Source organism: Trichosporon asahii (genome assembly GCF_000293215.1).
Source record: "Trichosporon asahii var. asahii CBS 2479 unplaced genomic scaffold scaffold00035, whole genome shotgun sequence".
Classification (NCBI taxonomy): domain Eukaryota; kingdom Fungi; phylum Basidiomycota; class Tremellomycetes; order Trichosporonales; family Trichosporonaceae; genus Trichosporon; species Trichosporon asahii.
The window spans coordinates 66,810-91,147 of record NW_014040889.1 but is presented as its reverse complement, the minus strand read 5'-3'; the positions used below and the strand labels follow the sequence as shown (position 1 = coordinate 91,147).

The 24,338-nt window shown below is 59.8% G+C and overlaps 6 protein-coding genes across 6 annotated transcripts; 3 read left to right on the top strand and 3 right to left on the bottom strand.

Moving 5' to 3' along the window:
• Window positions 1–12: 12 nt before the first annotated feature.
• Window positions 13–2,874, top strand: A1Q1_00740 (two-component sensor molecule; the record flags this gene model as incomplete). Its single annotated transcript, XM_014325701.1, has 1 exon — window positions 13–2,874. The coding sequence occupies one exon, from the start codon at window positions 13–15 to the stop codon at window positions 2,872–2,874; it is 2,862 nt and encodes a 953-aa protein (XP_014181176.1).
• Window positions 2,875–3,686: 812 nt separating this feature from the next.
• A1Q1_00739 (alpha-1,2-mannosidase) lies at window positions 3,687–6,422 on the bottom strand (the record flags this gene model as incomplete). Its single annotated transcript, XM_014325700.1, has 6 exons — window positions 3,687–4,070; window positions 4,148–4,264; window positions 4,316–5,420; window positions 5,459–5,864; window positions 5,929–6,017; window positions 6,079–6,422. The coding sequence occupies 6 exons, from the start codon at window positions 6,420–6,422 to the stop codon at window positions 3,687–3,689; spliced, it is 2,445 nt and encodes an 814-aa protein (XP_014181175.1).
• Window positions 6,423–8,030: 1,608 nt separating this feature from the next.
• On the bottom strand, window positions 8,031–10,676 carry A1Q1_00738 (uncharacterized protein; the record flags this gene model as incomplete). The annotated part of the gene is made up of 4 exons (XM_014325699.1): window positions 8,031–8,560; window positions 8,598–9,170; window positions 9,249–10,214; window positions 10,262–10,676. 4 exons carry the CDS (start codon window positions 10,674–10,676, stop codon window positions 8,031–8,033), a joined length of 2,484 nt encoding a protein of 827 aa, XP_014181174.1.
• A 631-nt stretch (window positions 10,677–11,307) lies between these two features.
• On the top strand, window positions 11,308–12,979 carry A1Q1_00737 (histone acetyltransferase (HAT) catalytic subunit of the SAS complex, Sas2p; the record flags this gene model as incomplete). Its single annotated transcript, XM_014325698.1, has 2 exons — window positions 11,308–11,397; window positions 11,450–12,979. The coding sequence occupies 2 exons, from the start codon at window positions 11,308–11,310 to the stop codon at window positions 12,977–12,979; spliced, it is 1,620 nt and encodes a 539-aa protein (XP_014181173.1).
• A 176-nt stretch (window positions 12,980–13,155) lies between these two features.
• A1Q1_00736 (RNA methyltransferase) lies at window positions 13,156–15,757 on the bottom strand (the record flags this gene model as incomplete). The annotated part of the gene is made up of 2 exons (XM_014325697.1): window positions 13,156–14,937; window positions 14,987–15,757. 2 exons carry the CDS (start codon window positions 15,755–15,757, stop codon window positions 13,156–13,158), a joined length of 2,553 nt encoding a protein of 850 aa, XP_014181172.1.
• A 782-nt stretch (window positions 15,758–16,539) lies between these two features.
• A1Q1_00735 (cytoskeletal protein binding protein) lies at window positions 16,540–23,835 on the top strand (the record flags this gene model as incomplete). Its single annotated transcript, XM_014325696.1, has 3 exons — window positions 16,540–16,911; window positions 16,965–20,112; window positions 20,150–23,835. 3 exons carry the CDS (start codon window positions 16,540–16,542, stop codon window positions 23,833–23,835), a joined length of 7,206 nt encoding a protein of 2,401 aa, XP_014181171.1.
• Between the last annotated feature and the right edge of the window lie 503 nt (window positions 23,836–24,338).

The following is a 24,338-nucleotide window of genomic DNA, read 5'->3' as shown; positions in this document are numbered from 1 at the left end:
ATCCAGACCTCGATGGAGAAGTTCGCCCGAGACTGCCTCACGATCGACGAGAAGCTCAACACCTCCGCGTTAACGTCCACATCTCGCATGACAGAGGTCTATTCGCGAGCTGCCAAGCTCATCAGCAAGACGCTCGACCTCGACGGCTGCAGCATCCTGGACATCAGTCAGTTTGAGCGACTGCAGAGCACCGACGCTCTTGGCAACCAGCATACGGTGTACCACGCGAATCCCTTCTCTGGTTCCAGTGCTTCTGGGTATGAGATGGCCGAATCGTTCGGCGCTGTCACTGCCTTCCCCATACTGGCTTCGACGGGGCCAGATGAGCCGCGCACTCGACCTCTCACGGCTGAGGAGCATCAGCGCATGTCCAAGTTCCTTGGGGAGAACCGAGACGGACGCATCTACGAGAACATTGTGCCGACCTGGATCCGATATGTCTTCCCTCCATCGCTCAAGTACGGCATGGTGGTGCCCCTCCTCGACATGGACCAGCAACCGTTCGCCATGATCTGTGCCCACACACACGACAAGGGGAAGCAGTTCCTGGAAGGGTACGAACTGCAGTTCTTGCGTGCCATCGGTGTCATCATTCTGTCTGCCGTTTTGCAGCGGCGCATGGCACTCGCCAACCGATCCAAGAGTGTTCTGATTTCTTCGGTCAGCCACGAGCTGCGCACACCGCTACACGGTATTCTCGCTGCTGCCGAACTGCTGACCGACACGAAGCTGGACGCGAACCAGGAAGCGTTCCTGTCCACTGTCCGCACGTGTGGTCTGCAGCTGATCGACACGGTCAATCACGTTCTCGACTTTACCAAGCTAAGCGCCGACTCGAAGAATGGAACCAACTCGCGCAGGCAGATCCAGAAGCAGACTGTCAACCTTGCCGAGCTTCTTCACTCGACCGTCGAGAGTTGTTGGCTGGGTCAGCGTGCCCGTTTAATGCAGATGGGGGAGGCGGAATCCGATCTTGGATCATACTACGCCCCTGTACCGATGGGACTCGTCCCACACGATCAGCGCATGAACATCAGCAGCAACCTCGCCAACGTCGAAACTGTGCTGGACATCGGGTTCCGACAAGGCGGATGGAACGTCGTCTGCGAGCCAGGTGGCCTCCGACGCATCATCATGAACTTGTACGGCAACTCGGTCAAATTCACTAAGGAAGGATACGTTCAGGTTGCCTTGCGCGAGCTGCCGCACCCGCCAGAGGCTCGCCGTATCCCGCTCGAGCTCAGTGTTGTTGACACTGGCAAGGGTATTAGCAAGTCGTTCCTGAAGGACCAGCTGTTCCAGCCTTTCTCTCAGGAGAATCCTCTGCAACCGGGAACCGGCCTCGGCCTCGCGATTGTCAACACAATCGTCCGATCCGAGGGTATGAACGGCAATCTCGAGGTCTGGTCGGCTGAAGGCGTCGGAACGGAGATCAAGGTCACGTTCGAAGTGGATCTTCTGAACCCGAACGAGCAGGAAGAAATGACAAAGTCAAACCCGATCATGACGACCTTCGATCCCGAACTCGGCAGCGGCTTCGCTGTCGCCTTCATCGGTCTCAGCCCTGACCACCGCGGACACCGCTTACTTTCCGAGGTCATGACGCAGTACTCGAACGCCCTTGGCTTCAAGGTTGTCGATGATCTGCGACAGGCCGACATTGTGCTTGCGAACGAGACGTATGCCCTTATTCCAGAAGTCGTGGACGTCCTGCACAACCGAGCTCTCATTGTCCTCAGTTCGATTAAGGGTCAGGACAAGGAAGCTATCCGGCGGATTGCAGCGACAGAGGGCCACATCGGTCTGTGGCACAAGCCACTTGCGCCGTGCTTGTTCATGAAGGAAATGCGCGACGCGGTCGACTGGGCGAAGGCGTCGCGTTCGAATGGCGCTACTTCCCCAGCCGAGTCTGCCCCCTTACCGAGGAGCAAGGCCCCGGGTTTGTCGGCCGGGGCGACCCCTTCTCCGCTGGCCAACGGCAACAGCGACCGACTCGGAACTCCCGAGCCTCTGAGCTTGGCGAACCACCCGACGATGAGAGACACGCCTGGTTTCAGTGTGTTAACTCATCCGCAGTTCAAGGCACAGGCGACTCTGAGCCGCCGTCACTCGGAGGAGGCCAAGAGCAATCGACGCCCCGTCCGGCCGCCGCTGGGCTCACGCGGCGCGACAAACGACGGCCTGAAGATCAATGGCCACAGCCCTCCGTCTGACGAGCTTTCCAGTCTCGCATCGGCCGAGTCATCCCCGGGGTCGTCCACTTCCGGTAATTCGACGGTTCCACTAGGTGACGGCGGTGCCATGCTGCGTGCGGTCACGATGACGCCCGCACTCGCGGCGCTGCGACGACAGAGCCGCCCCCGTGTTATGGTCGTCGAGGATAACGCAATCAACCGGCGAGTCCTGACAGCCTTCCTGCGGAAGAAGGGCTTTGGGTACTCGGAAGCCGTCGACGGTGCGAAAGGCGTGCAGCTGTTCCGCGACACGCCACCATCGCACTGGGATGTGATCCTGATGGACATCAACATGCCGATCATGGATGGACTCGAGGCGACGCGCATGATTCGCACGATCGAGGCATCGCGGCGCCACTGCGTCAAGTCGCCGAACGGCGACAGCAAGCCTAAGCTCATGGGCAACGAGATCTCGGGCAAGGGCGCGGACACCAGTAACGCTGAGGACACGCCGCCGACACGGGACCCGCCCAAGTCGAGCCGAGCTCACGACCCGACGCACGTCAAGATCTTTGCACTGACGGGCCTCGCGACGGGCGAGGACAAGCGCACCGCCTTCAACGCCGGCGTGGACGGGTACCTCGTGAAGCCGGTCTCGCTCTCGTCGCTGGATGTGCTGTTCAAGAAGATTGGGTTCTAGAGCGAGCAAAAGCAACCTGCGGCAGGACGGGAGGGAGGAGGAGCGGAGAAAAGTGTCGTGGACAATCTCGGGACCCATCAACCACTGTACCAATAATCAGAAGTCAGAGAGAAGAAAAATACAGACAGTCACCTATCCACTACTAGACAACCCCTCCACTGTAGCCTAGCAACCTCTTTACATGTGTACGAATCCCCCGTAGAGACAGTATAATGTGTATGCAATGCAGCGTAGAGCATAAACCTGGTCTCTGGATTGGCTCTAGAACTCAGGGGGTGAGGAAGCAAAGGAGAGGGCAGGAGAAAGCCAACATGCGGGCAACTCTGACCCAAAAAGATAGATAAGCAGCCCCCGCCCCCCGATAAGCATTCACGTGTGTGCATGTGCCCCATCAGATTATGGGCTGTATGGAATGCAGAGTCGTTCGGGATGTGCCTTTACGTATACGAATATGAATCGGTGGAGCTGATGGAGAGCGAGATGAAACACGGACCGGTGTCAGGTCGTTGGTAACTGAACATTCCAACGAGACCCGAGTCACCGCTCGACTAGAGCATAGTGAGCACCCGTGCCGCACAGCTCAGAGCGCGCGAGCGCGCAACCCCCTCCGTCAATGGAACCAAGTATGCAGCCAGACTAGCAAGTTTCGAGGCACAGATCGCACCGACTAGCCTCCTAGCCTCGGCTTAGCTCTCAGTCTAAAAAACCCTCATCAGGCCAGAAAGTGCCAAAAGTGCCACACCACCGCAACTAGAACGGTTCAATCTTCTCGTACATAACTGCACACAACTATCTCAAGACAAACTACGAGCTCACTTCTCGGGCCACTTCTGCGGCTCCTTGGCCATACTGAACCTGAGCTTGGCGCCCTTCATGATGTCCTTGTGACCAATCGTGATCCTGCGCCACGCCCTCTCGTCCACCTCCAGACTCCTAACGTACTGCTTCTCATTACTGACTCCCCTGGCCCTCACTTTCAGCGTGCCGCCGGGCGTCCAGTCCGCCGCTGGGAGACGGAGGTCGAGCTTGTCGAACAATGGCGCGCCGATCACGTACTCACCCCCAGCTGGGTCGACGGGGTAGAAGCCCAGGGCTGTGAAGAGGTAGAAGGCGCTCATTTGCCCGCAGTCCTCGTTCCCACTCAGGCCGAGGGCGGTGTGGTTGTACTCGGACTCAGCGAGGGAGCGGGCCCAGTGCTGCGTCTTGGAGGGGATGCCGGCCAGGGCGTACACGTAGGGCTGGGATTAGCTTGTGAAGGTGGGTTGCAGCTCACAATGTGGTGGCTTGGCTCGTTTGTGTGCAGATTGTGCCCGCCGTTGAAGTGCGCATCGGCAAACTTCTCGAACTTGTCCTTGCCGCCCATCAGCTGGACGAGGCCGGGAATGTCGTGCTGTTTGTCAGCTCCAAGGACTTTTCAATAGCTGGCCCCAAGCACACTCACCATCACGGTCAGGCTGTACGCCCAGTGGTCGCCCTCGCACCAGCCCTCCCACTCGCCGGCCCAGGATCCATCCTCGTTCCTCGCCTCCATGAAGCCGGTGCGCTTGTTCCAGATGTTCTTGTAGTTCTTGGACCGCTTCTCGAGGAGTGTCGCGTTGTGCTCGTCTCCGTTGTGGCGGGCGACAATGGCGGCGGCGTGGTCGTCGTACGCGTAGTCGAGCGTGCGCGAGCCGGCCTCGCTGTGCCGGTCGTTCGCGACCCAGCCGTTCTTCATGTACTCTGTCAAGCCGGCGCGCACCTCCTGGGGCGTGTGCTGCTGCCTGTCCCAGTAGCGGATCTCCACGTCGTGATCCGGCGGCACGAACGCATTCTTCATGACGGCCGCGTATGCCAATGCCTTGTCGAACCCAGTCACGCCCGCGTTCAGCGCTTGCGCGACGATGGAATCGGCGTGCGTCGCCACCATGATGTTCGTCTCGACAATGTTCTTCCACATCGGCATCCAGCCGCCCTGCACGTAGTCCTGGAGCATGCTCTGGATCATGGGGCCGGAACGCTCGGGCGCAACCAGCAGCTGCCAAGCTGTAGTCGCACGGAACGTGTCCCAAATGCTGTAACCGGAGTACGAGACGCCTGAAACAACCTTGTCCAGGTATCCCGAGTAGTACTTCCACTTGGGTTCCTCCTTTGTGCCCGCGTTCTCGGACACTTCGTAAGGGTACACGAGCGTGTGCGCAAAGCCGGTGTAGAGTACCGTCTTGTTCTGAGGAGTGGCGCCAGAGACAGTGAGCCTGTCAAGCTTCTCAGCCCACGCCTCGCGAGTCTGTCGTGATGTCTTCGCCAGCGATTGTCCGTCTGGGATCTCAAGGTCAATGTTGCGTCGTGCCTGCTCGATGCTAATAAACGAGACGCCGATGCGGACATCGACGGACTTTGTGTCGCGAGGGAAGATCGCCCATCCGCTCAGCAGGTTGCTCTCCGCCTCGAGACCAGCATATGGCAGACCGTTGCACGTGATGCCGCCCTTGGCAATGGGCTCGCTGAAGCGCGCAACAAAGTACCCCTTGAACCCCTTCGCTGGGATCTCCTCGGAGAGCAGGATTTTGCTGCGGTTGTCAACTAGCGATCGTTAGGAAGCTCTTACTCCTGGCGCTCATCATTCCAGCCGTAGATCTCGTTACGTTCTGTGTCGACACGAACCCATCCGAGGGGGTAGGTCACATTGTTAGGGTCGTTGGTGAAGACGCTGCGCCGGCTTGCGTCGAGCACGACATACGGGTCGACACGATGGCTGTTCGGGTGGAACGTGAAGCGGAGGTGGCCGACACGGCTCGAGGCCGACAACTCGGCACGCACATCACCGTGGTACCCATGCAGGAGGTTGGAGTAGTAGTTGGCGCTGGCGTACTCGTTCTTGCGCTTGAAGGGCATGGCGCGCTGCAGGAAGTCGGTGATGACCGGCCCAATGCCGGCGTGCACCTGCACAGGGCCCGACTCGCCCATCCACACCGCGGGTTGATGCGTACCGATGAACCCGGAGAGCGTTGTGTCTGTCTGGTTGTACGGACACATCGAGACGTCTGCCATTAGTTCAAGGACGTCTCAACAACTTACAGTTCAGGCGCGATTGCGGCGTCCATCGCGTCATCGCGAACGGCGGCGCGACGGCCGGGATCATGCCGCCGGAGAGGTCTGGCTCGGGTCTGGTGTCAGCTCCGAAGGCAAACATGCAGCTTGCTTCGACATAATTTAGTGGCGACTCACCCGTCGTTACCGAGCATGACGTTGGTGTGGAACAGTGCGTCGCTGACGGGCTTGACAAACTCGCGAGGTGCGGTCTCCTTCCGTCCGTCATCGAACGGTGCGTGGCCCTTGACCTCTCCGTCAAGGACCGTATTCAGCGTCCAGCCATCCTGATACTTGTTGATCGCAAAGTAGAGGAAGCCCAGCAGGATGCCGTACACGAGAGCTGTCGCTGTCGTCTTCCTCCTCTCCGGGGCGGGAGCGGGAGCAGGCGCTGCGCCCTTCCCGGGAGAGTTCAGATGCGTCGTCTCCGAGACCCGCGGGGGCGGGCTCGCGCGCCGCTTCGGGGTCGGTACCTTCGACATTGCGCGGCTTGTGTGATGTAGTGGGCGCTGGTGAGAAAGGCGCTGTGTTATAATGTGGTAGTTGTGTGCGCACTGTGACACCCGTTATGCGGTCGAACCCTGCAAATGTGACGTCTGGTGGAGGCGGGGAAGGCGGCGAGGAAGGCAAGGAAGGCTCGCGTCATGGATCTGATTCCGTTCGGCTTCGATGTCAGCCAAACTGCTTGGTGCAGACAGAAGAGCACAAGCGCGGCGAGCGACGACTGAGCCAGCAAACAAACAAACAGCCGTTCCAGCATCCAGCACAGACTGACACACACACCACTCGCACTAGACAGTCAGTAGTTCCAAAAGTGCAGAGAAGCAGAAGGGAATAGTGTTGTTCATCAAAGGTTAAAAGTCCAGTAGGAGAGAAGAGAAAAATGTCTACCCCTCATGAAACTCCGTCCATCCACGGTATAGTAGTAAAGGAAGCGAAGCGATTATGAGGTAAGTTGCTCTACGATCAGAACCGATGCCAAGTGGTAGCAAGTCGTCCCCCATCGTAGGGGCGACGGCGATGCGGTTCGTCGTCGATAAGGTGAAGAAATCCAAGTTTGGCTGCATTTTCGCTTTATATAGTGGCTTCTCTGTACCTGCGGAGATTTGGGGATGTCCGCTTTGGTGCGAGGTATCGATTTTTGGGTGCGAGCCAGCCAGAAAGGCTTTGCGGGCTCGGGCTCTACGGTGAGGATTGGCGGCGAGTCTTGTGGGCCGCGACCAATCGAGATCTCTCTCCCCGCCTGGCCTCGCCCGCCTATAGCCTACGCGGCCAACCAGCCAGAACAGCAAGGGACGGAAATATCGCCAGTGCTGCGGGAATATGTGCCTATTCAGTCTGTGTGGCGGCAACTAACGATGATCGACGGGCACACATACACGCGCATGCGCGCACGAGCCAGCCAAAGCCGGCCTAGACCATCTGGTGCGGGAGGGTGCGAGGCCCAGCTCGGCCAGCCAGCGCAGCCCGGCGCGTACATAACCAGGGCCCGCATGGGCCCAAGAATTTTGGTCCGGTGTACACTCTTTCTTGTGTTTACTCTTGTCTGTCGTCCTCTCCACTTTGTGTGCTGCCAGTTCTGTTCGCCCCTGGCAGCCTCTTCTCTAATCGTAAGTGTCCACCCCCCCTCACCTCTTTAGACGCCCGCGCCCCCAGCGCTTGACGTCGACCACTGTGATGACAACATCTGTGAAAAATAGGAAGTGCCATCTGTATCAGCCCATGCGGCTATGCTGTTTCCAGGTTCTCTGAAATCCCTCCTTTTCTTCTCGTTTTGCGTGAAGGGATGTGTTGCTGACGTTATCTCAGTCTCTAGTTTACTCCCTCTCTTCCCCCTGCTCGCTTGCTCGCTTGCTCGCCACTCGCACGATATGTCTAATGGAATGCATCTATGTGTTTGCTAAACTGAAGCGTCGCGCTACACCGTAAAGTTGCTTGGTCTAACGACGAACGCCGTGTTGCCCGCGAGCACCTGGATGGGCACCTCGCACTGCACCGTCTGCGTCTCGCTCTCGCTCCACTCGCCGTCGCGGACAAAGTAGGGCGCGAGTCCGGGAGCCGCAGTGTACGGCCCGTTGTCGCAGTCGCCCTCAACTGGTACCTAACGAGAGCACCTCGGGCTCAGCTATCGGCTTTGGCGGAGGCGGCGCGTCCACGGACTCTAACGCCTCGAGCGCAGCGTAGTCCTCCTCGGAGTACTCGTCTGCGTCGAACTCCTCTGGCGACGCGACCAGGAACGCGAGCTTGAGCCGCCACTCCAGACCGCCGTGCCGGCCCTCGCTGCCCGCGACTAACCCGAAGGCAGGAGTGGCGTCCGAGGGAATGTCGAGGCTGAACGGCGTGCGAGACGTGTGCACCGCGTAGCTCGAGCGGAACTCGGCGTGCACGCGCCGCAGGTCTGGCTGTTTCACTCGCCCTGCCTCGCTCGCACTCGGCGGCAGCAGGGTTTCGGGGATCAGCTCGTGTGTCTCGAGATAGGCCGAGAACTTGATCACACGTCCGGTCGCCTTTGGCTCGTTGAACGTCACCACGCCAGTCACCGTCTCGCCGAGTCGGTACGCGGTCTTGATCAGCGTTAGGACGGCGACGACTTCTCCGTCCTTCGTGATATCGAACGACGCTTGAGGTCAGCTTCCGGACCTGTCTACCTTGCTTACCTTTAGGACTGTGACGCGACAAGATTTGAACCACCTCGCCGCACTTCTGCGTCTCTTCTACGAGCTCGTCGTCACCAGCCACAATGCTGGTCGAGCGGGGGCGCACCTGTGTCCGCTCGGGCTCTGGCGACAGAAAGAAATCGGCCTTCGTCGGTGACTTGTTTGTCCTGGTCGACGTCTTTGGTGTCAGGGGGTTGAATGGCTTGCTAGGCGAGGGCGGCACCGGGATATGTCCGTCGGCCGCTGGCTCAACCGTGTCCATGAGCTGCCGGGCGTACGCGGCGAGAGAGTCGGGTTTCGGCTGAGGCAGTTCTTTCGGGCCGGTGTTGCGCCGCCGTGACAGTGGCGTCTTCGCGTCCGGCGTCTGTTCCACAATCACGCCCTCCTCCTTTGTCTGGATAACAGGGTCCAGGATGTTGTACGTGCTGAGGGGATGTGGGAGAGACACGTTGGGCCATATCCGTACTGGGACGGAGATCTCCTTTGTCCGCTGACGCTTCCCTCCTCCGGGTAGCGACACGTTCAGTGAGATGACGAGCTCGTAGGAGAATCGCATAGCCTTGCCTTTGAATGCTGGCGGGAGCGACGTCGGGAGCTGCAGTGTGTACACATCTGTCACGTCAGCCTTTCACCCTCGGGTGAGCTACCCACACTCCTTCGTTTCTCCCTCCCCGAGCTTGATGTCCACGCCCATCAGGCTTCTAGTCGTCTCCAGGACGGGCAAATCGTGTGTGTTCCACACACGTCTTCTCTCCTCCTCAAGACTGCCACCTGCTGCACCTCCGACCATGCTCTTCGCCAACCCAAACAGGCTTCCCGTAAGGCTGGGCCGGGTCTGGTGGCCGATAGTACCAGTGCCAAAGTTCAGCGCCCATCGGGACCCTAACGTGCTCTTGTCCTGTTCCGTTGAGGGAATCAGCGAACCAGAGCCGATAGGCTGGTGTAACAGTCGCGATCGAAGTGGCAGTAGCGGATCAGGCGGGATGTATGACGTAGAAGGGGCGAACCGCGCAATGAGGCGTGCATGCGCCCACAGCACCGTAGTCGTACCAACCTGGGAGACAGGCTTTGTGCGCAGCTGAGGGTGCAGGGGAGGAGCGTCGATGTTTCCAAACGCGGTGTGGTGGTAGGTTGGAGAACGGGCGTGGTGTGGCCGTTGGCGCCGTCTGTCGCTGCCGTTTGACAGTGTCGAATGCATCGATGCCGGTGACGGTACCCCAGGCGACCCTGCAGGCGTTGGTAGGTCTGGCGTGAACAACCGACCAGGGTCTTTCACGGGCGACGTTCTCGGCGTCGATCGCGTGGGGGACTCTTCGGCAACGTAAGGTAACGATGGTGTCGGGCTCGGAGACAGTCGCATGGAACTGCGCGAGACATCGAGCGGTGATGGCCCCTTGAGGGAGTCAAGACGCTCCGAGCTGCCAGATCGTAACTCTGTTGACGTCTCGCTATCACTCTGAAGCGGAGGTGTAGAGGATGGGAACCTGGATTCGTCCGGATTCGGCGAATTGAAGGCTGCGGTGCTTGCAACGGAGACCTTACGCGCATGCGGGTGCGATAAGGGAATGGTAGGTGTCCGGCGTGTCGGTAGTGGTGGGGGAAGAGGCGTCGAAGGCTCTGACGGTTAGTCTGTTACTGACGCTAGCGCTGCAGATATCACTTACCTGACCGATCCCCCCCTCCCAAAGCCCAGATCATCTCCTGTGAGCTGACACTCTTGTCGAGAGCCAAGCTCTGGCTTCTTCGTGTGTGTCCCAAGCCGCTCGGCCTACGAGCATGCTCCCCTCTCCACTTCCCATCTGGGGAGAAGGTCGGAGTTCCGGGACTGGCTGGGCTTGCTGCGCCTCCTGATGACCGCTTCTGTAACGGTAATAGATGCGTGGGGTGAGGACGCGACGTTGAGGGCTGCACGGTACCATCGAGCGAACGCAGGTGAGGGGGGATACGCGTGTTTCGCAACGTGATGACTGCTGAAAAGGTCTCTCCGGCGTAGAACGCAGACGCCGACGGCGTAACGGTGACTTCGAGGTGAGCGTCATCGAGGTCGATCGGCGGGGTCGACGAGCCGCGAGAGAACATAATCGCGGCAGGTACAGAGCCTCCAGGCAGATGCAGCCGGAGGATCTGACGGACGAGAGTGTGGTATGCACAAGACGGGTGGTGTGAGGATTGGAGGAAGAGGTGAGTTGCTCGTGACAAGCCGAGGACGATGGCAACGTAAGGCGACAGGCGAGGGCCAGGAGCTGGCGGTCGTGTACCTCCTCCTCGTGTCTCATGACTGTGGAGACCCCGCTGCCGCCTGCGGAAATGCTCCCCCTGCAGCCCATATGCTCCCGCCCACAAACAATCCTTCTTACTGGGCTCCCGCCACGCAGATTTTTCATCGGTTTCCTTCGTTATCCACCTGCTTTTTCATCCACGAATATCACCCTTTCGCCGTCCCAATCCACACCGGCGACCGCGCGCATTTGTTCCTATCTCGGCACTCAGTCCGCCACCGCTTGTTTCGACTCGGACCGTGCACCACAACCTGCGATAAGCGCGGTGGCAACTGATTGTCTAACAAAGCACCACTTCATTTGGTCCCGCCAGAGCAATACTCCTGACCTCCACCTACGATCGACCTCCACCACCGACGTCCACCGATCGGATCGACGGCTTGCTGATCTTTCAACCGCCGGTTCGAGGAGCTGTCTATTAGCTCAAGAGAATGGCTGGGACACCTTCTTCTAAGGCCGGTCGAGCTGGGTCGGACCCACCTCCTCCCAAGGTCGCCGCGCCTGGCACCTACACTCTGTCTGTGAGTATCTTGCCTTGCCGTCGATTACCGAATGGTCACTAACCTTGTTCAGGATGTAGTCCCGGGAGTGAAGATCTTCGTCGCGAAGCCCCTGGGCAACGGGCAAGAGGAGCACCGAAAAGCTGAGATTCTATCCACAAGACCGAAACCTGTCTCGGCCTTTGCCCCGAAGCCCGGACCTAATGACCCGAAGCCGGATCCCCGCGATGATGTCGAGTACTACGTACACTATGTCGAGTTCAACAAGCGTCTCGACGAATGGGTTGGTGGAAGCCGCCTGCTCACCGACAAGGAACTCGAGTGGCCGCAGCCCAAGGAGGAGTCAAACAAGAAGAAGACCGGAAAGGCAACCCCGAAGGCGTCCGGCGCTGCTTCCCCGTCGCGACCGTCGAAGGGTGGAGCGCCCAAGAGTCTCCTGAAGAAGGCCGCGACGAAAGCTGCCTCTCAAGTCGGCAAGGTCCCTAGCAAGGGCAAGGCTAGCAAGAGCAAGGCTGGCAAGGGCTCCGGAGCCACGACCGGAGACGAGACGGATGATACGGACGATGCGGACGGCGAGGACGACACGGACGCGGAGGGCGACGTCTCCATGTCGTCGGCCGACGGCGACAACGAGGTCGAGGACATGAAGCCGAGCGACCCTCGTGCTGGACCGGCGGTGTTCAGCAAGAAGGACGAAATCGAGAAGTTGCGAACATCGGGTTCAATGACGCAGAGTCACAGCGAGATTTCTCGTGTCAAGAACCTGAACAAGCTGCAGATCGGCAAGTCGGAGGTCGAGTCGTGGTACTTCTCACCGTACCCGGCCGAGTACGCGTACCTGCCGAAGCTGTACATCTGCGAGTTCTGTCTGCTGTACTACCCGAGCCTGACGCAGCTTACGCGACACCGAACAAAGTGCACGCTGCAGCACCCTCCGGGCAACGAGATTTACCGTAAGGACAACATCTCGTTCTTCGAGATTGACGGACGGCGGCAGCGGACCTGGTGCCGGAACCTGTGTTTGCTGAGCAAGTGCTTCCTGGACCACAAGACGCTCTACTACGACGTGGACCCGTTCATGTACTATTGCATGACGGTCAAGGACGAGTACGGCGACCATCTGATCGGCTACTTTTCGAAGGAGAAGGAGAGTGCGGAAGGATACAACGTAGCGTGTATCCTGACGTTGCCCCAGCACCAGCGTAAGGGTTACGGTAAAGTTCTCATCGAGTTCTCCTACGAGCTGTCCAAGGTCGAGGGCAAGCTCGGCTCACCCGAGAAGCCGCTGTCCGACCTGGGTCTCCTCTCCTATCGCGCGTACTGGCAGGAGAAGATTGTCGACCTCCTCACCGAATCAGAAGACGAGATCTCTCTCGATGAGATCGCCCAGCGCACGTCCATCACGCACGGAGACATCATGCACACGTGCCAAGCCCTGCAGATGATCAAGTACTATAAGGGTCAACACATCATCCACCTTACGGACGCCGTGCTCGAGCAGCACCAGAAGACGAAGGCCAAGACGCGTAATGCAATCGATCCGACATGCCTCAAATGGAAGCCGCCCGTGTTCACGCGCTCGCAGCTGTCCTTCGGTTTCTAAATCCTGAATCTCATTCCACTTCTCTCTCCTCACTCTCTCTTATCTCATATCTCTGTAGTTGTAGCAAGTACACCAAGGCTCTATGCTCTTAACCAAAAGCCATGAAAATGCATGATAGTACATATAATACTGGTAGTGCGGAACGGAGCCCAAGTCTAAGTCTTGACGACAATGATCTACTTCCTCTTCTTCCCCTTGTCGCGCTTGGCGATGCGCTTCTGGGCGCGGACCTCCTTGCGCATGCGCGCGTCGACAATCTTGTACTTGCCCTTGACGCCCTTCGGTCGTCCCTTGACACCCTTGTTGACGCCCTTGGCGACGACCACCTTGCGCTCCTGCCTCTTCTCTCCAGCCGCGGCACGGCGGAGGAGGCGGCTGACCTGGCGCGCCTTCTCGCCGTCGTTCAGGTCCTCCGTCTCCATGACGCCAGCGGCCTTCTTCTTGGCGCGCTCGAGGCGCGCGGCCGCCTTCATCTTCTTGCGGCCCTTGGCCTCGGCGATCTTCTTGATCGGGCGCGCGTCGAGTGCACGCTGGCGGTCGCGCAGGGCCTGCACTGCCTCCTTCGTGATCGGGATGTTGGGGCGGTAGTGCTTGCTCTCGTCGTCGAGGAACCAGGACGGGAGGCCGTCCTTGTTGTGCGTCGAGAGCTTGTTGAAGCCCTCGTCGATGAGCTGGGACGCGGTGACTTCGCGGTTCACGAGACGGTTCGCCAGCGTCTGCGCCTCGGCCGTCAGGATACCCTTCTCCTTGATCTTGCGCTGGAGGACCTCGTCCTGGTCCTCGTCGTCGACGTCCCACTCCGGGTCCTCGTCGACCTCCTGCGGCACGATCTCAAAGTCGTCGTCATCCTCGGGCGCCTCGAGCGTCGACTCGTCAGAGCCCATGTCGACGTCGCCCTCGCTGTCGACGCTGTCGTCGTCGGAAGCATCGTCCTCATCCATCTCCTCGTCCTCGTCCTCGTCCTCGTCGTCACCATCGAGAGCAGCGAGGTCGCCCATGTCCTTGAACACGGACTGGTCGAACCACACCTGCGCCTGGCGGGACATCTTGTCGCGCGAGTCATCCCTTGACAGGCTCGTCAGCAGCTTCTTCTGCTGGGGCTGAGCGACAGGGCGGGGGTCGCGGATAGTGACCTTGGCCTTCTTCTTCTTCGGGGCGTCGGCATCGTCCTCGGCTTCCGAGTCAGAGTCCGAGTCAGAGTCATAGTCCTGCGCCTTCTGGTTGGCGACAACGTCCCAGCCTCCCTCGCCCTCAGACTCCTCCTCCTCCTCGTCCGCGTCTCCGCGCCGCGGCACGCGCACCATTCCGCTGCGGTAGCCCTTGTCGACGCCGTCGTCCTCGCTGTCGCTTCCCTCCTGGATTCCGTGCCAAGCGTCGTAGTTTCGGTCCTTGAGCCGCTGCTGCTTGACCTTCCACTTGGCGTCCTGCTCGCTCTTGCGCTCTTTGTAGCTGTCGTACAGGTCGTCGAGCGTGCCCTCGAGCGCGGCGGTGCGGCGCTCCCTCTCCTCGTCGGACGAGAGGACTTCGTCGTCGTCCTCCTCTTGCTCGACCTCGGACTCCTCAGACTCGGACATACCATCCGCGTCCCGGACGGCATCCTCGATCGATCGGCCAGTGCGGTTCTCGCGCTCGCCCTCGCCCAGATCGAACATCTCCTCACCTGCCAGCTCCCGGTCGTCCATGTCCAGGTCTGTCGGGGCCGTCATGCCGAGCTGCAGCTTCTGGATCGTCTTGGTCTTGATCTCGTTCTTGCGCTTCTTCTCGCGCTTCTGCTTCGCACGCTTCTCCTCGTGCAAACGCTTCAGCTCCTCTGAGATCTGCTGCTCCTCGTCCATCTCCTCCACTTCGACGTCCTCAGTAGCCTCCTCGGTCTTGCTGGCCTTGACGTCGAGACCGATCTCGAGGCGAATCGCGAGTCGCCACTTCATCAGAGCCTTGAAGTCACCCTTGCCGAGCACCTTCAGGTCCTCAAAGTTTGAGACAATGTCCGGCGTCGTGTGTCGTGACCTTCAGCCACTCCTTCTCCTCCTCGGTCTCGAACGCAATCTTGTTCATCGTACCGAGGATCGCGACCGGGTCTCCGCGCACGAAGTCGGAAGCGCTCGCCTTGTGGAACAGCGTGTAGTCTCCGTCGGCGTAACCCTCACGCTGACGGCGCTTCTTCTCGGGAGCGTAAACATTGGCGTGCGCGTGGTTGTTCGTGGCAGCGAGACGAGCAGCGGCGTTGGCAGCCTTGGCGGTCGAGGCCATGGTGGCAGCAGTTGAGGCCTCCTCGGCGGGAGCCTCGGTGATAGAGGCGGGGAGCGACGACTGGAGATCCTTGAAGACGTGCTTGGGGTCGAGGAACTTGGGGTCGATGTGCTTGGGCGCAATGAAGTCACGGCAGACGACGAAGATCTCGGCGGAGACGTTACGCGACGAAGGCGGCTTGGTGGCCTCGACGTGACGGAAGAGCTGGTTGAAGACCCACATGAGCGAATTGTAGTCTTGCGATCGGAACACCTTGGTGACAAAGTTGCCGCCCTTGACGAGGAACTCGGTGGCGAGACGAAGCGACTGAAGCACAAGCTCGTTCTGCGAGAAAGCGTCCTGCACCCATGCAGCACCGACGTTCGGCGCACCGTCGTGCAGCACCAGATCCGCCTTCCAGTCGTGCATGTGCTGGCGGAGCTCGTTGCGACACTTTGGCGTCGTAATGTCGGCCTGGAATGCGATGACATGGGGCAGCGGTTTGATGGGCATCAGGTCGACACCGATAATGAGAGAGCCCTTCGGCATGTACTTCTCAGCAACCTGAAGCCAACCTCCGGGGGCAGCACACAAATCGATACAACATTTCGCGTTCGAGAGAAGATCGTACTTGCGGTTCAGGTGGATAAGCTTGCTGGATGGTCAGTTGTATGTCGCTGGCCGGAAACTCACAAAGCCGAACGGGCTCGGTAGCCCTGCTCCTTGGCAAGTCTGTAGAACTTGTCAAGACGTCCCTTTCCGGACTTCTTGTCGTGTTTTCCCATTGTTGCGGGATGTGACTGAGATGGTCACTTGAGATGAGTCGCTCGAGCGTTGTCACCGTAGCACGCTGTCTGGAAATTCTGAGGGTGAGTCGAGGGAAAACGGAGGGGTCACGTGCAAAGTCTGGGACGGGTGGCCAACGGACACCACGTGTGCATGTCCGCCATTGTAAACAAGCGCCAGGGTCGAGGCCGTGACGTACGCGCCTTCTTTTAGGGGACTGGCCCTCGAGTTTGATCCCGCGCCACTACATTGGCAAGGTCCAGAGACAAACAAGGACCGTCAAAACAAACACGCGGATAAGCTCAGCTCAGGACGACTGGGACATTACCTCTTCACATCGCCAGGTGCTTTTCCCAACAACCCCTCTGACCGTTGTGGTTTCTCTCCCTCTCTCTCATCACTCATCGATCGCAGACACAAATACTGCGTATCCATGGCCCCGTTCGACTAGTCACGCTACACCCCCGACAACCTAGTTCGACAACCCTTCCGACACGCTAATCACCAGCGCCACTCGACTTTCCTTTTCCCAACCCTGTTTTCTCATGGGCCAGGACGCTCCGAACACGAGCGACTCTGCGTCCTCCATCTATTCTTACTCTACCCGCCTACTCAGAAAGGAGTCTCACTCATCGACTCCTTCAGACCCCTCCGCCTACGAAGACAACACAGGTGGCCTTCGCCGTTCTGGCTCCGGCGCCATGTTCGGCACTCACTCTCGCGTCAACAAATCCGTTGACCTGGCCCGTGGGCGATGGGAAGCCAAGATTGAGGCTGCTAACGAGGACGGTTCCCAATCAACGTTGGAGCGCACCCCAAGCAAGGCTCGGCCGCGCAGCACGATGATCTCGTCACGCGCCGGAGCCTTTGCTGAGCCCGCCCAGGAGAAACAGCAGGCTGCTCCCAGTCCGGCGCGCGTAGGGGCGGAACGCTGAACGGCCTGGCGTCCCGATGGGAGACGCGGATTCAGGAGGCTGAGCCGTCACCGCTTGCGCGGTCTGGCTCGCTGCGGGCTGCCAAGTCCTCAGTTGCCCCTACCGCTTCCATGACCGAGCGTGACGAAACCACGGCTGAGGAGCCCACTACACCAGCTGAGCCTGTTCATCAGTCCGGCAAGGCCACTTCCGAGTGCTCTACTCCGGTCATGGCGCAGGAGCCGCCTGTCGCTGCTCCGACACCAGACAAATCGCAGGCCGCCGCGACCCCGGACAAGACCGCCACCGCTGCTTCCCCGGTGCCTGCTCCTCAGCAACGCTCGCGGCCCCAGTCCGTTGCTGATTTCTCCCCCGCCGCGGTTCCTCGCACACCTTCGTCACACAACCCCGAGGACACGCTGGCTGCGGCTCGAGCCAACGCCCTTCGTCGCCTCGAGGAACGCAAGAAGGCCGGTCTCGCCGTGGACGAGTTCAAGGTCGAGCTCGACCCACTGCCCGTATTTGCGCCTCCTGCCAATATCCCAACACTGGAGAAGATCTCCATCACCCATGTCATCCCGCAGGCACTTCCTCCGCCACCCGAGCCAACCATCATCAAGGCACTTCCTACGAAAAACAGCCTGTTCGACAGGTCCTTACCGCCACCCCCAACGAATCCACAAGAGCCCAAGTCCCGTACTGTCTCGGCGGAGAAGAGCTACACCCCTTCACCGTTGCCCAAGAGCCGCTCTATTGAGATCTCTACTCCTCCCAAGTCGGATGCAGAGCCTCTGCCACAGCTCAAGCCGGTCTCGAAGGAGCCAAAGGAGCCGGCTCCTAGCACTGATGTTGCTTCGACTTTGCCGAAGCTGCGACCGGTTTCGACTGCTCTCGACAACGGCAACAAGGAAAGCTCGACAGCGAAGTCTCTTCCTCAGCTGCGACCTGTGACGAAGGAGTCAAAGGAGCCGGTCTCGAAGCTCCCTGATACGGAAGCGGCGGGGACGCTGCGCCGCCTTCGACCGGTCTCCACCTTCCCCGAGTCTAAGGAGAGCAACGGCCAGGAAGAGCTCCCGAAGCTTCGCCCCGTTACAAAGAAGGAGGAGGGGTCCAAGAAGCCTCGCCCGCAGCCTGTCATGGCCACCATTGAACACGTTGAAGCACCCTCGCCACGAAGGCTGCGTCCGGTCTCCGGGAGTGGAGATATCCAGGACATCGCTGAGCCGAAAGAGGCGCCCCCTCTGCGCAAGCTGTGTCCCGCTTCGATGTTCGGTGACTCGCGAGCTTCACCGGAGCCTGTCGAGGCCCCTTCCATTCGCCGCCTCCGGCCAAACTCAATGTTTGGTGAGTCGAAGGGCTCTCCCGAGCAGCCGGAGATCCCTTCGATCCGCAGACTTCGTCCTGTCTCCCTGGTTAGCGACCCCCGCGACATCCCCGAGTCGCCATATGCTCAACAGCGCCTTCGCTCTACCCCGCCGAGCAAGACAGACATGTCGCCTCCAATCGCTGCCAATGGAAAGTTCGAGGCACCTTCGCTGCGCAAGGTCAAGAGCAACACGAACACTGCGGAGCTGACTCCGCCCCGAGCGCTTCCTCAACCACCCCGGTCGCCCAGCCCCAGCCAGCTGGGACTTAACGACTACAGACACTCCAGCCCTGTCCGACCTGGTGCTTTGGAGGCCAAATTGTCCGACCTGTCGCTCGAGCCCGGCAGCCCTCGCAAATCGGTCCTTCTGCCTAAGAGTCCCGGTCGCGAAACTCCGCCTACGAAGTCGCCTCTCCGTCCCAAGTCGCCCACCAAGGAGGCGTACACGAAGGTTTTGCGGCCCAAGACGCCCACTCGGGAGGCTATTACCCCCGAGCCCCGCTCGCCTATGGTCGCAAGCACCAGTGCGGCTGCCACTCCTGAACGTCAAGTGCAGCGACCTGTTCAGAACGGCACGCCTACCAAGCAAACTCCCTTGAAGCCGTCGCCCTTTAACTCGCCATTCGGCAAGAACGAGGCCCCCCTCAAGTCTGTGATCCCCCAGTCTCTCAAGTCCGAGGCTCCTCAAGACAGCCCGAGCCCTTCCAAGAAGTTCGCTGGTCTTGAGTACCGCGCACCGACGGGCCCTCCCAAGGCTGGCTCTGTGTCGACTAACAACGTGTCGTCCTTAGCATCCCGCTTTGGTAGCCCCGATAAGAACGGAGCCGCGCCTGCGCCATCCCCGCGGTCTCGTATTCCATCGATGTCTAGCGATCGTCGTCGGCTTGGTAAGCACTTGCCTCGTATCGTGTCAGGCGACCAAGGCTGGGACGGGGATGCTTCGCGACGTGCTAGTGCCACTCGCAAGTCTTCTGGTCCCAGAAGTCGTAAAGTGTCAATGGCGACCAACATGTCTCCTTCCAAGGAGGAGAACACGCCCCCGCCTTCCCTCAACAACAGCGTTAACCAGCCGCCTACGCCTACCCCATCGAACCGACCGATATCGCCTCTCTCGCCGTCGACCACGGTCAACTCGCCGAGCAAGACGCTCTCCAACACGCCGGTGAAGAAGCTTCGACGCGACCTCGTCGGCACGATCCCCACCCGGCGCACAGAGGTGGCCGGAGCCGAGATGAAGAATCTCATGAGCGCGCTCGGCTCAACCCCGACCCGCGGGCCGAACGTGAAGAGCGGCCAAGGTGTCAGCGGCATGTCCAACCGCCTGCGCCTGTCGTCTCGTCTGCCTCTTTCTGCTTCCTCGGCTGAGCTGGCGCCGGCTCCCCTGCCTTCCAAGCGCCTCGCTGGCAACAACTGGATGGACAAGCAACGACATGCCATTGCAGCTTACGAGTACCTCTGTCACGTAGGTGAAGCCCAGCAGTGGATTGAGGGTTGTCTGGATGAGGAGCTCGACGTAGGTGTTACCGAAATGGAGGAAGGTCTCCGCGACGGTGTCATCCTTGCCAAGCTTGCCCGAGTCTTCCAGGGTGAGGAAGTTGTCAAGAAGATCTGGACCGAGGCCAAGCACCGCTTCCGTCAGACCGACAACATCAACTACTTCCTGGTCTTCATCCGCAGCGTCGGCATGCCCGAGACTTTCATCTTCGAGTTAACCGATCTCTACAACGCCAAGAACATCCCCAAGGTGATCTTCTGTATCCACGTTCTGTCCCATCTCCTCGCTCGTCTCGGGCGGGCTGAGCGCATGAACAACCTGGTTGGACAGTTCGAGTTCACGGGTGAGTAATGGTTCCTCTGAGTCTGGCTGACGTTCAGATGAGCAGCTCGCTGCCACTCAGAAGGGCATCCAGGGCGTTGCGATGCCAAATTTTCAACAGGCTGGGCAGAGTCTAGCTCAGGAGGCTGCCTGGGAGCCTGAAGAAGAGGAAGAAACCGAAGATGAGCGCCGTGACCGAGAGCTCCTCGAATGTGAGGACTCAGTTCTTGCCCTGCAGAACCACCTCCGCGGCGTGCTTGCCCGCCAGCGCAAGGCGCGCGTGAAGGCTCAACTGAAGCTGGCGGCTCCCATTATCGCCAAGCTCCAGGCTCAGGTTCGCGGCAATGTCTCTCGCCAGGCCATTAAGACTGAGCGCAAGAGCCACGACAAGCTTCAGAAATGGGCCACGCACCTGCAGGCCCTTGCTCGCGGCAACCTCGTTCGTAAGGGCTGGAAGCAATACGTCGCGAGCGTTCGTGGCGTCGAGCAGCCTATCGTCGGCATCCAGGCGCATGCCCGAGGTCGACTCGCCCGCATGCGGGCCGCAGTTCGTGCAAAGGAGCTTCAGCGGGTTTCTCACATGATGGGAGGTCTGCAAGCTACCTGCCGCGGCCGCCTCGTCCGCCAGAGCATCAAGCAGGACCGCGTCGCCATCACCAAACCGGAGGTAAGCTCGGCTATCACCACCCTCCAGGCTATCGCTCGTGGACGCCTCCAGCGCAATACCCTCCGAAACGAGCTCCGTGCTGTTCATGGCCATCTGCCCACTTTCGTCGGTATGCAGAGCCACCTTCGCGGTATGCTTGTTCGCCGTCGCCAGAAGGCTCAGGAGAAGCGTCTGGACGATGCCACCGACTACGTCGTGGCAATCCAGGCCACCGCCCGAGGCTGCATCGCCCGCCGACGGAAGCGTGTCTTCGCCGACGCCGCTGTTCAGCTTGCACCTTCGGTCTCTTCTTTCCAGGCTCTCGCTCGTGGTCGCCTCGCCCAAAAGCAGCACCAAAACATGCAGAAGGCGCTCGCCAAGGTCGAAGTAGCTGGATCGATCGGTGGTCTCCAGTCGTTCCTTCGTACAAAGCTTGCGAAGAAGCAGACGCACGAGCAGAAGAAGAAGCTCGAGTTTGTCCAGCCTGACGTTGTCGGCTTCCAGGCGGTCGCTCGTGGTTACCTCGCGCGGAGGGAGTACTTCGAGTGGCGCGACTACCTCATCGACCCCCACACACAGGGTGCTCTCATCTTCCTGCAGTCGCTCTCCCGAGGTTTCATCCAGCGTAGGAAGTACTGGTTGCGCCTGTCCTACCTGTATAACAACCAGGACAAGATCACCAAGATCCAGGCTCTGTGGCGTGGTCGCCAGCAGCGCCAAATGTACGAGCGCCTTATCACCGGTCACGGAGTCGACATCCCGACCATCCAGAACTACATGCACCTCCTGGACGACACGGAGACCGACTTTTACGACCAGCTCCGCATCGACGAGATGCGCAAGAGTGTTGTTGATCTCCTCCGAGTCAACCAGACGCTCGAGACTGAGGTTCAGGAGCTTGACACCAAGATCGCTCTCATCCTCAAGAACAAAATGTCCTTCGAGGACTTGGTGCGCGCCAAGCGCCGCCACGGTGTCGTCACCGAGGATGCCTTCCACCCTCCTGGTGGTGGTGACCCCTTCAGCAATATCCACCTGGACCGCCAGAGTCAGCGCAAGCTTGAGCTCTTCGAGCACCTTTTCTTCACATTGCAGACGCAGCCGCAGTACCTCTCTCGGCTGCTGCACAAGCTCTCAAACGAGGAGGACGAGGCTGACCGCCGACTCGTCGAGGCTGTCACCCTGATCCTCTTCGGCTTCGGCCACGACAAGCGCGAAGCGTATCTGTTCCACAAGTTCATTCAGATCTCTGTCCACGAGCAGATCCTGCGCTCGCGCAGCCTGGAGGATCTTGCCAACACGCGCTTCGCCATCACTTCGGTTACGACGCAGTTCATCAGGCCGACACTCGCCCCGTACCTGGTGAACGTGCTGCTGCCACACATCCAGCGTGTTGTGCAGGCCGAGGAGCTCGACTTGTCGACCGACCCCGTGGACATCTACAACCGATTCATTAACAGTGAGGAGAGTCTGACAGGTGTTAGAAGCACCCTGCCCAGAGGTCTCACTGCCGAGCAAGTCCTCCAAACCCACGGAGAGACTCGCGCTCTGTACATTCAACACCTCCAGGAGCTGCGCGCCCTCACCGACATGGTTGCCAAGTCGATCATGGCTTCCATCCCGCAGATGCCGTACGCGCTGCGCCTCATGGCCCGCGAGGCCCTGTTCGCGCTCCGTGTTCGCTACCAGTGCGATGACAGCCTTCTCTGGCCCGTCGTTGCGAAGGCGGTCGTCATGCCCTTCATCCTGCCGGCCATTGCGGCTCCCGAGACATATGGCATCGCCGAAAACGTCAACCCTGTCATGCGCCGCAACCTGAACGCCATCGCACACCTGCTCGGCCTCATCGCCTCCCAGGACTTAGGCTTAACGGTCAAGGACAGGCTTGTGCGGGAGCCTCTGCAGGAGTACATCCGCGTCGCAGGCAAAGAGATGAGCGACTTCATCTTCGACGTTGCCGAGGTCGACTTCCAGGTGCAGGAGATGCTCGAGAGCACTTCGGAGGCGACTCCGATCAGCATCACGCGGAAGGACATTTACGGCCTGCTCGCCATCCTTATACGCCACCAGCAGACCATTACGGCTGGCAAGCCTAAGGACCCCATCGAGAGTGTGCTCGACCAGCTCGAGGGACCGCCCATCGACTACGATCGCAGCAACGCCACTGTTCGTGTGCGATTGACGAACCGTCTCGCCCAGCTTCAGACGTCTGACCCAGAGGTCGCGCGCGTCCGTGAACTTGAGTCTCAGGCGAAGCGCCACGTGCTCGCCGTCCTCCGCGTCCAGACCGGCAAGGACCTGTACGAGGTTCTGCTTTCGCACCCCACCGAGGCGGATGAGAACCGATGGGTTTATGAGGTGCACCGTGACATTGCCCTCGAGCAGGCGCGACGAGAGCGCCACGACCTACCGCCGACTCCAGAGGAGGCCGAGTATCAGATGGAGAGCATCCGCTCCCTTCCATTCCACGAGGTCAAGTCGCGAGCGATCGAGTTCTGCATGGCGCTCGTCGAGCTCGGCAAGCTGTCGCGTGAAGACCACCTGCAGGGTCTTCTGGTGTCTATCGCGTGCGACATCCGCGAGAAGCACCGCCTGCGTCAGAAGCGCAAGGTGGACCTTGCGGCTATGAGCGAGGCGCAGGCGCATCTGACGGAGAAGCGCTCAAAGTTCGATGAGCAGATCCAGTCGTACCACGACTACATAGACACGTCGATGGCGGCGCTGCAGCAGAAGAAGAAGGCGCCGATCCTGTCCAAGCAGTACTGGCGCACGTTCGGCGGCAAGAAGTCCAAGTTTGGCACGTACAAGTACTCTGCCGCCGAGCTGTACGAGAAGGGCATCCTTCTCAGTGTGGCGCAGTTCAGCCCGCGCCAGTTCGACAAGCTGCACGTTATTATCAGCTCGAACGACGTCGGTGTGGTTACGCTCGAGATGACGGGACACGGAAACGCGTACATTGGCAAGGAGGAGATGCGCATGGAGGACCTGCTCCAGGCGCAGTTCGACAACAATGTCCGTCTCGACCTCTTCGACAGCATCGCCGCGTTCAACCTGAACACGCTCATCCACCAAATCAACAAAAAGTTCTACTCCGCGTAAGCGTGAGAGGAGAAGAAGTGAAAACGAATGAGTAGGAGGAAAGAAGAAAGATAGTCATAGCACGCACAGCATTAGAAGAGAGTTTCGAGAATAATATTGTATCAGTGCTCATATGTAATGCCTCCATGAACAGACAGTTCTTGAGTGACATGTTGCAACTGTTGCATTACGTTTCAAGACGTGGAAGAAACTTCGAACCTATCTAGGCTAGTCTACGCTGGTCAACTACGCTCGCACCGCCCACTTTCGTCCTTCCCCACGGTCGTCTAGTATCTCCGTCCGTACCCTGCCGGCGGGCCGCGCGCCGGCGGTACCGGCCTGTTGCCCGTGCCGTTCGCAGCGATATTGCTGAAGAGGCCAATAATGTCGTCGGGCCTGAACACGGGTCCGTCAAAGCTGCGCGTGGGCGGGAGTTGGCCGATGAACCACGCGAGCTGGTTCGGGAGTCCGGAGCGGTGGACGGCGGGCGTGGGCGCGGCGCGCGGCGGCGCACGCGGCGGCAT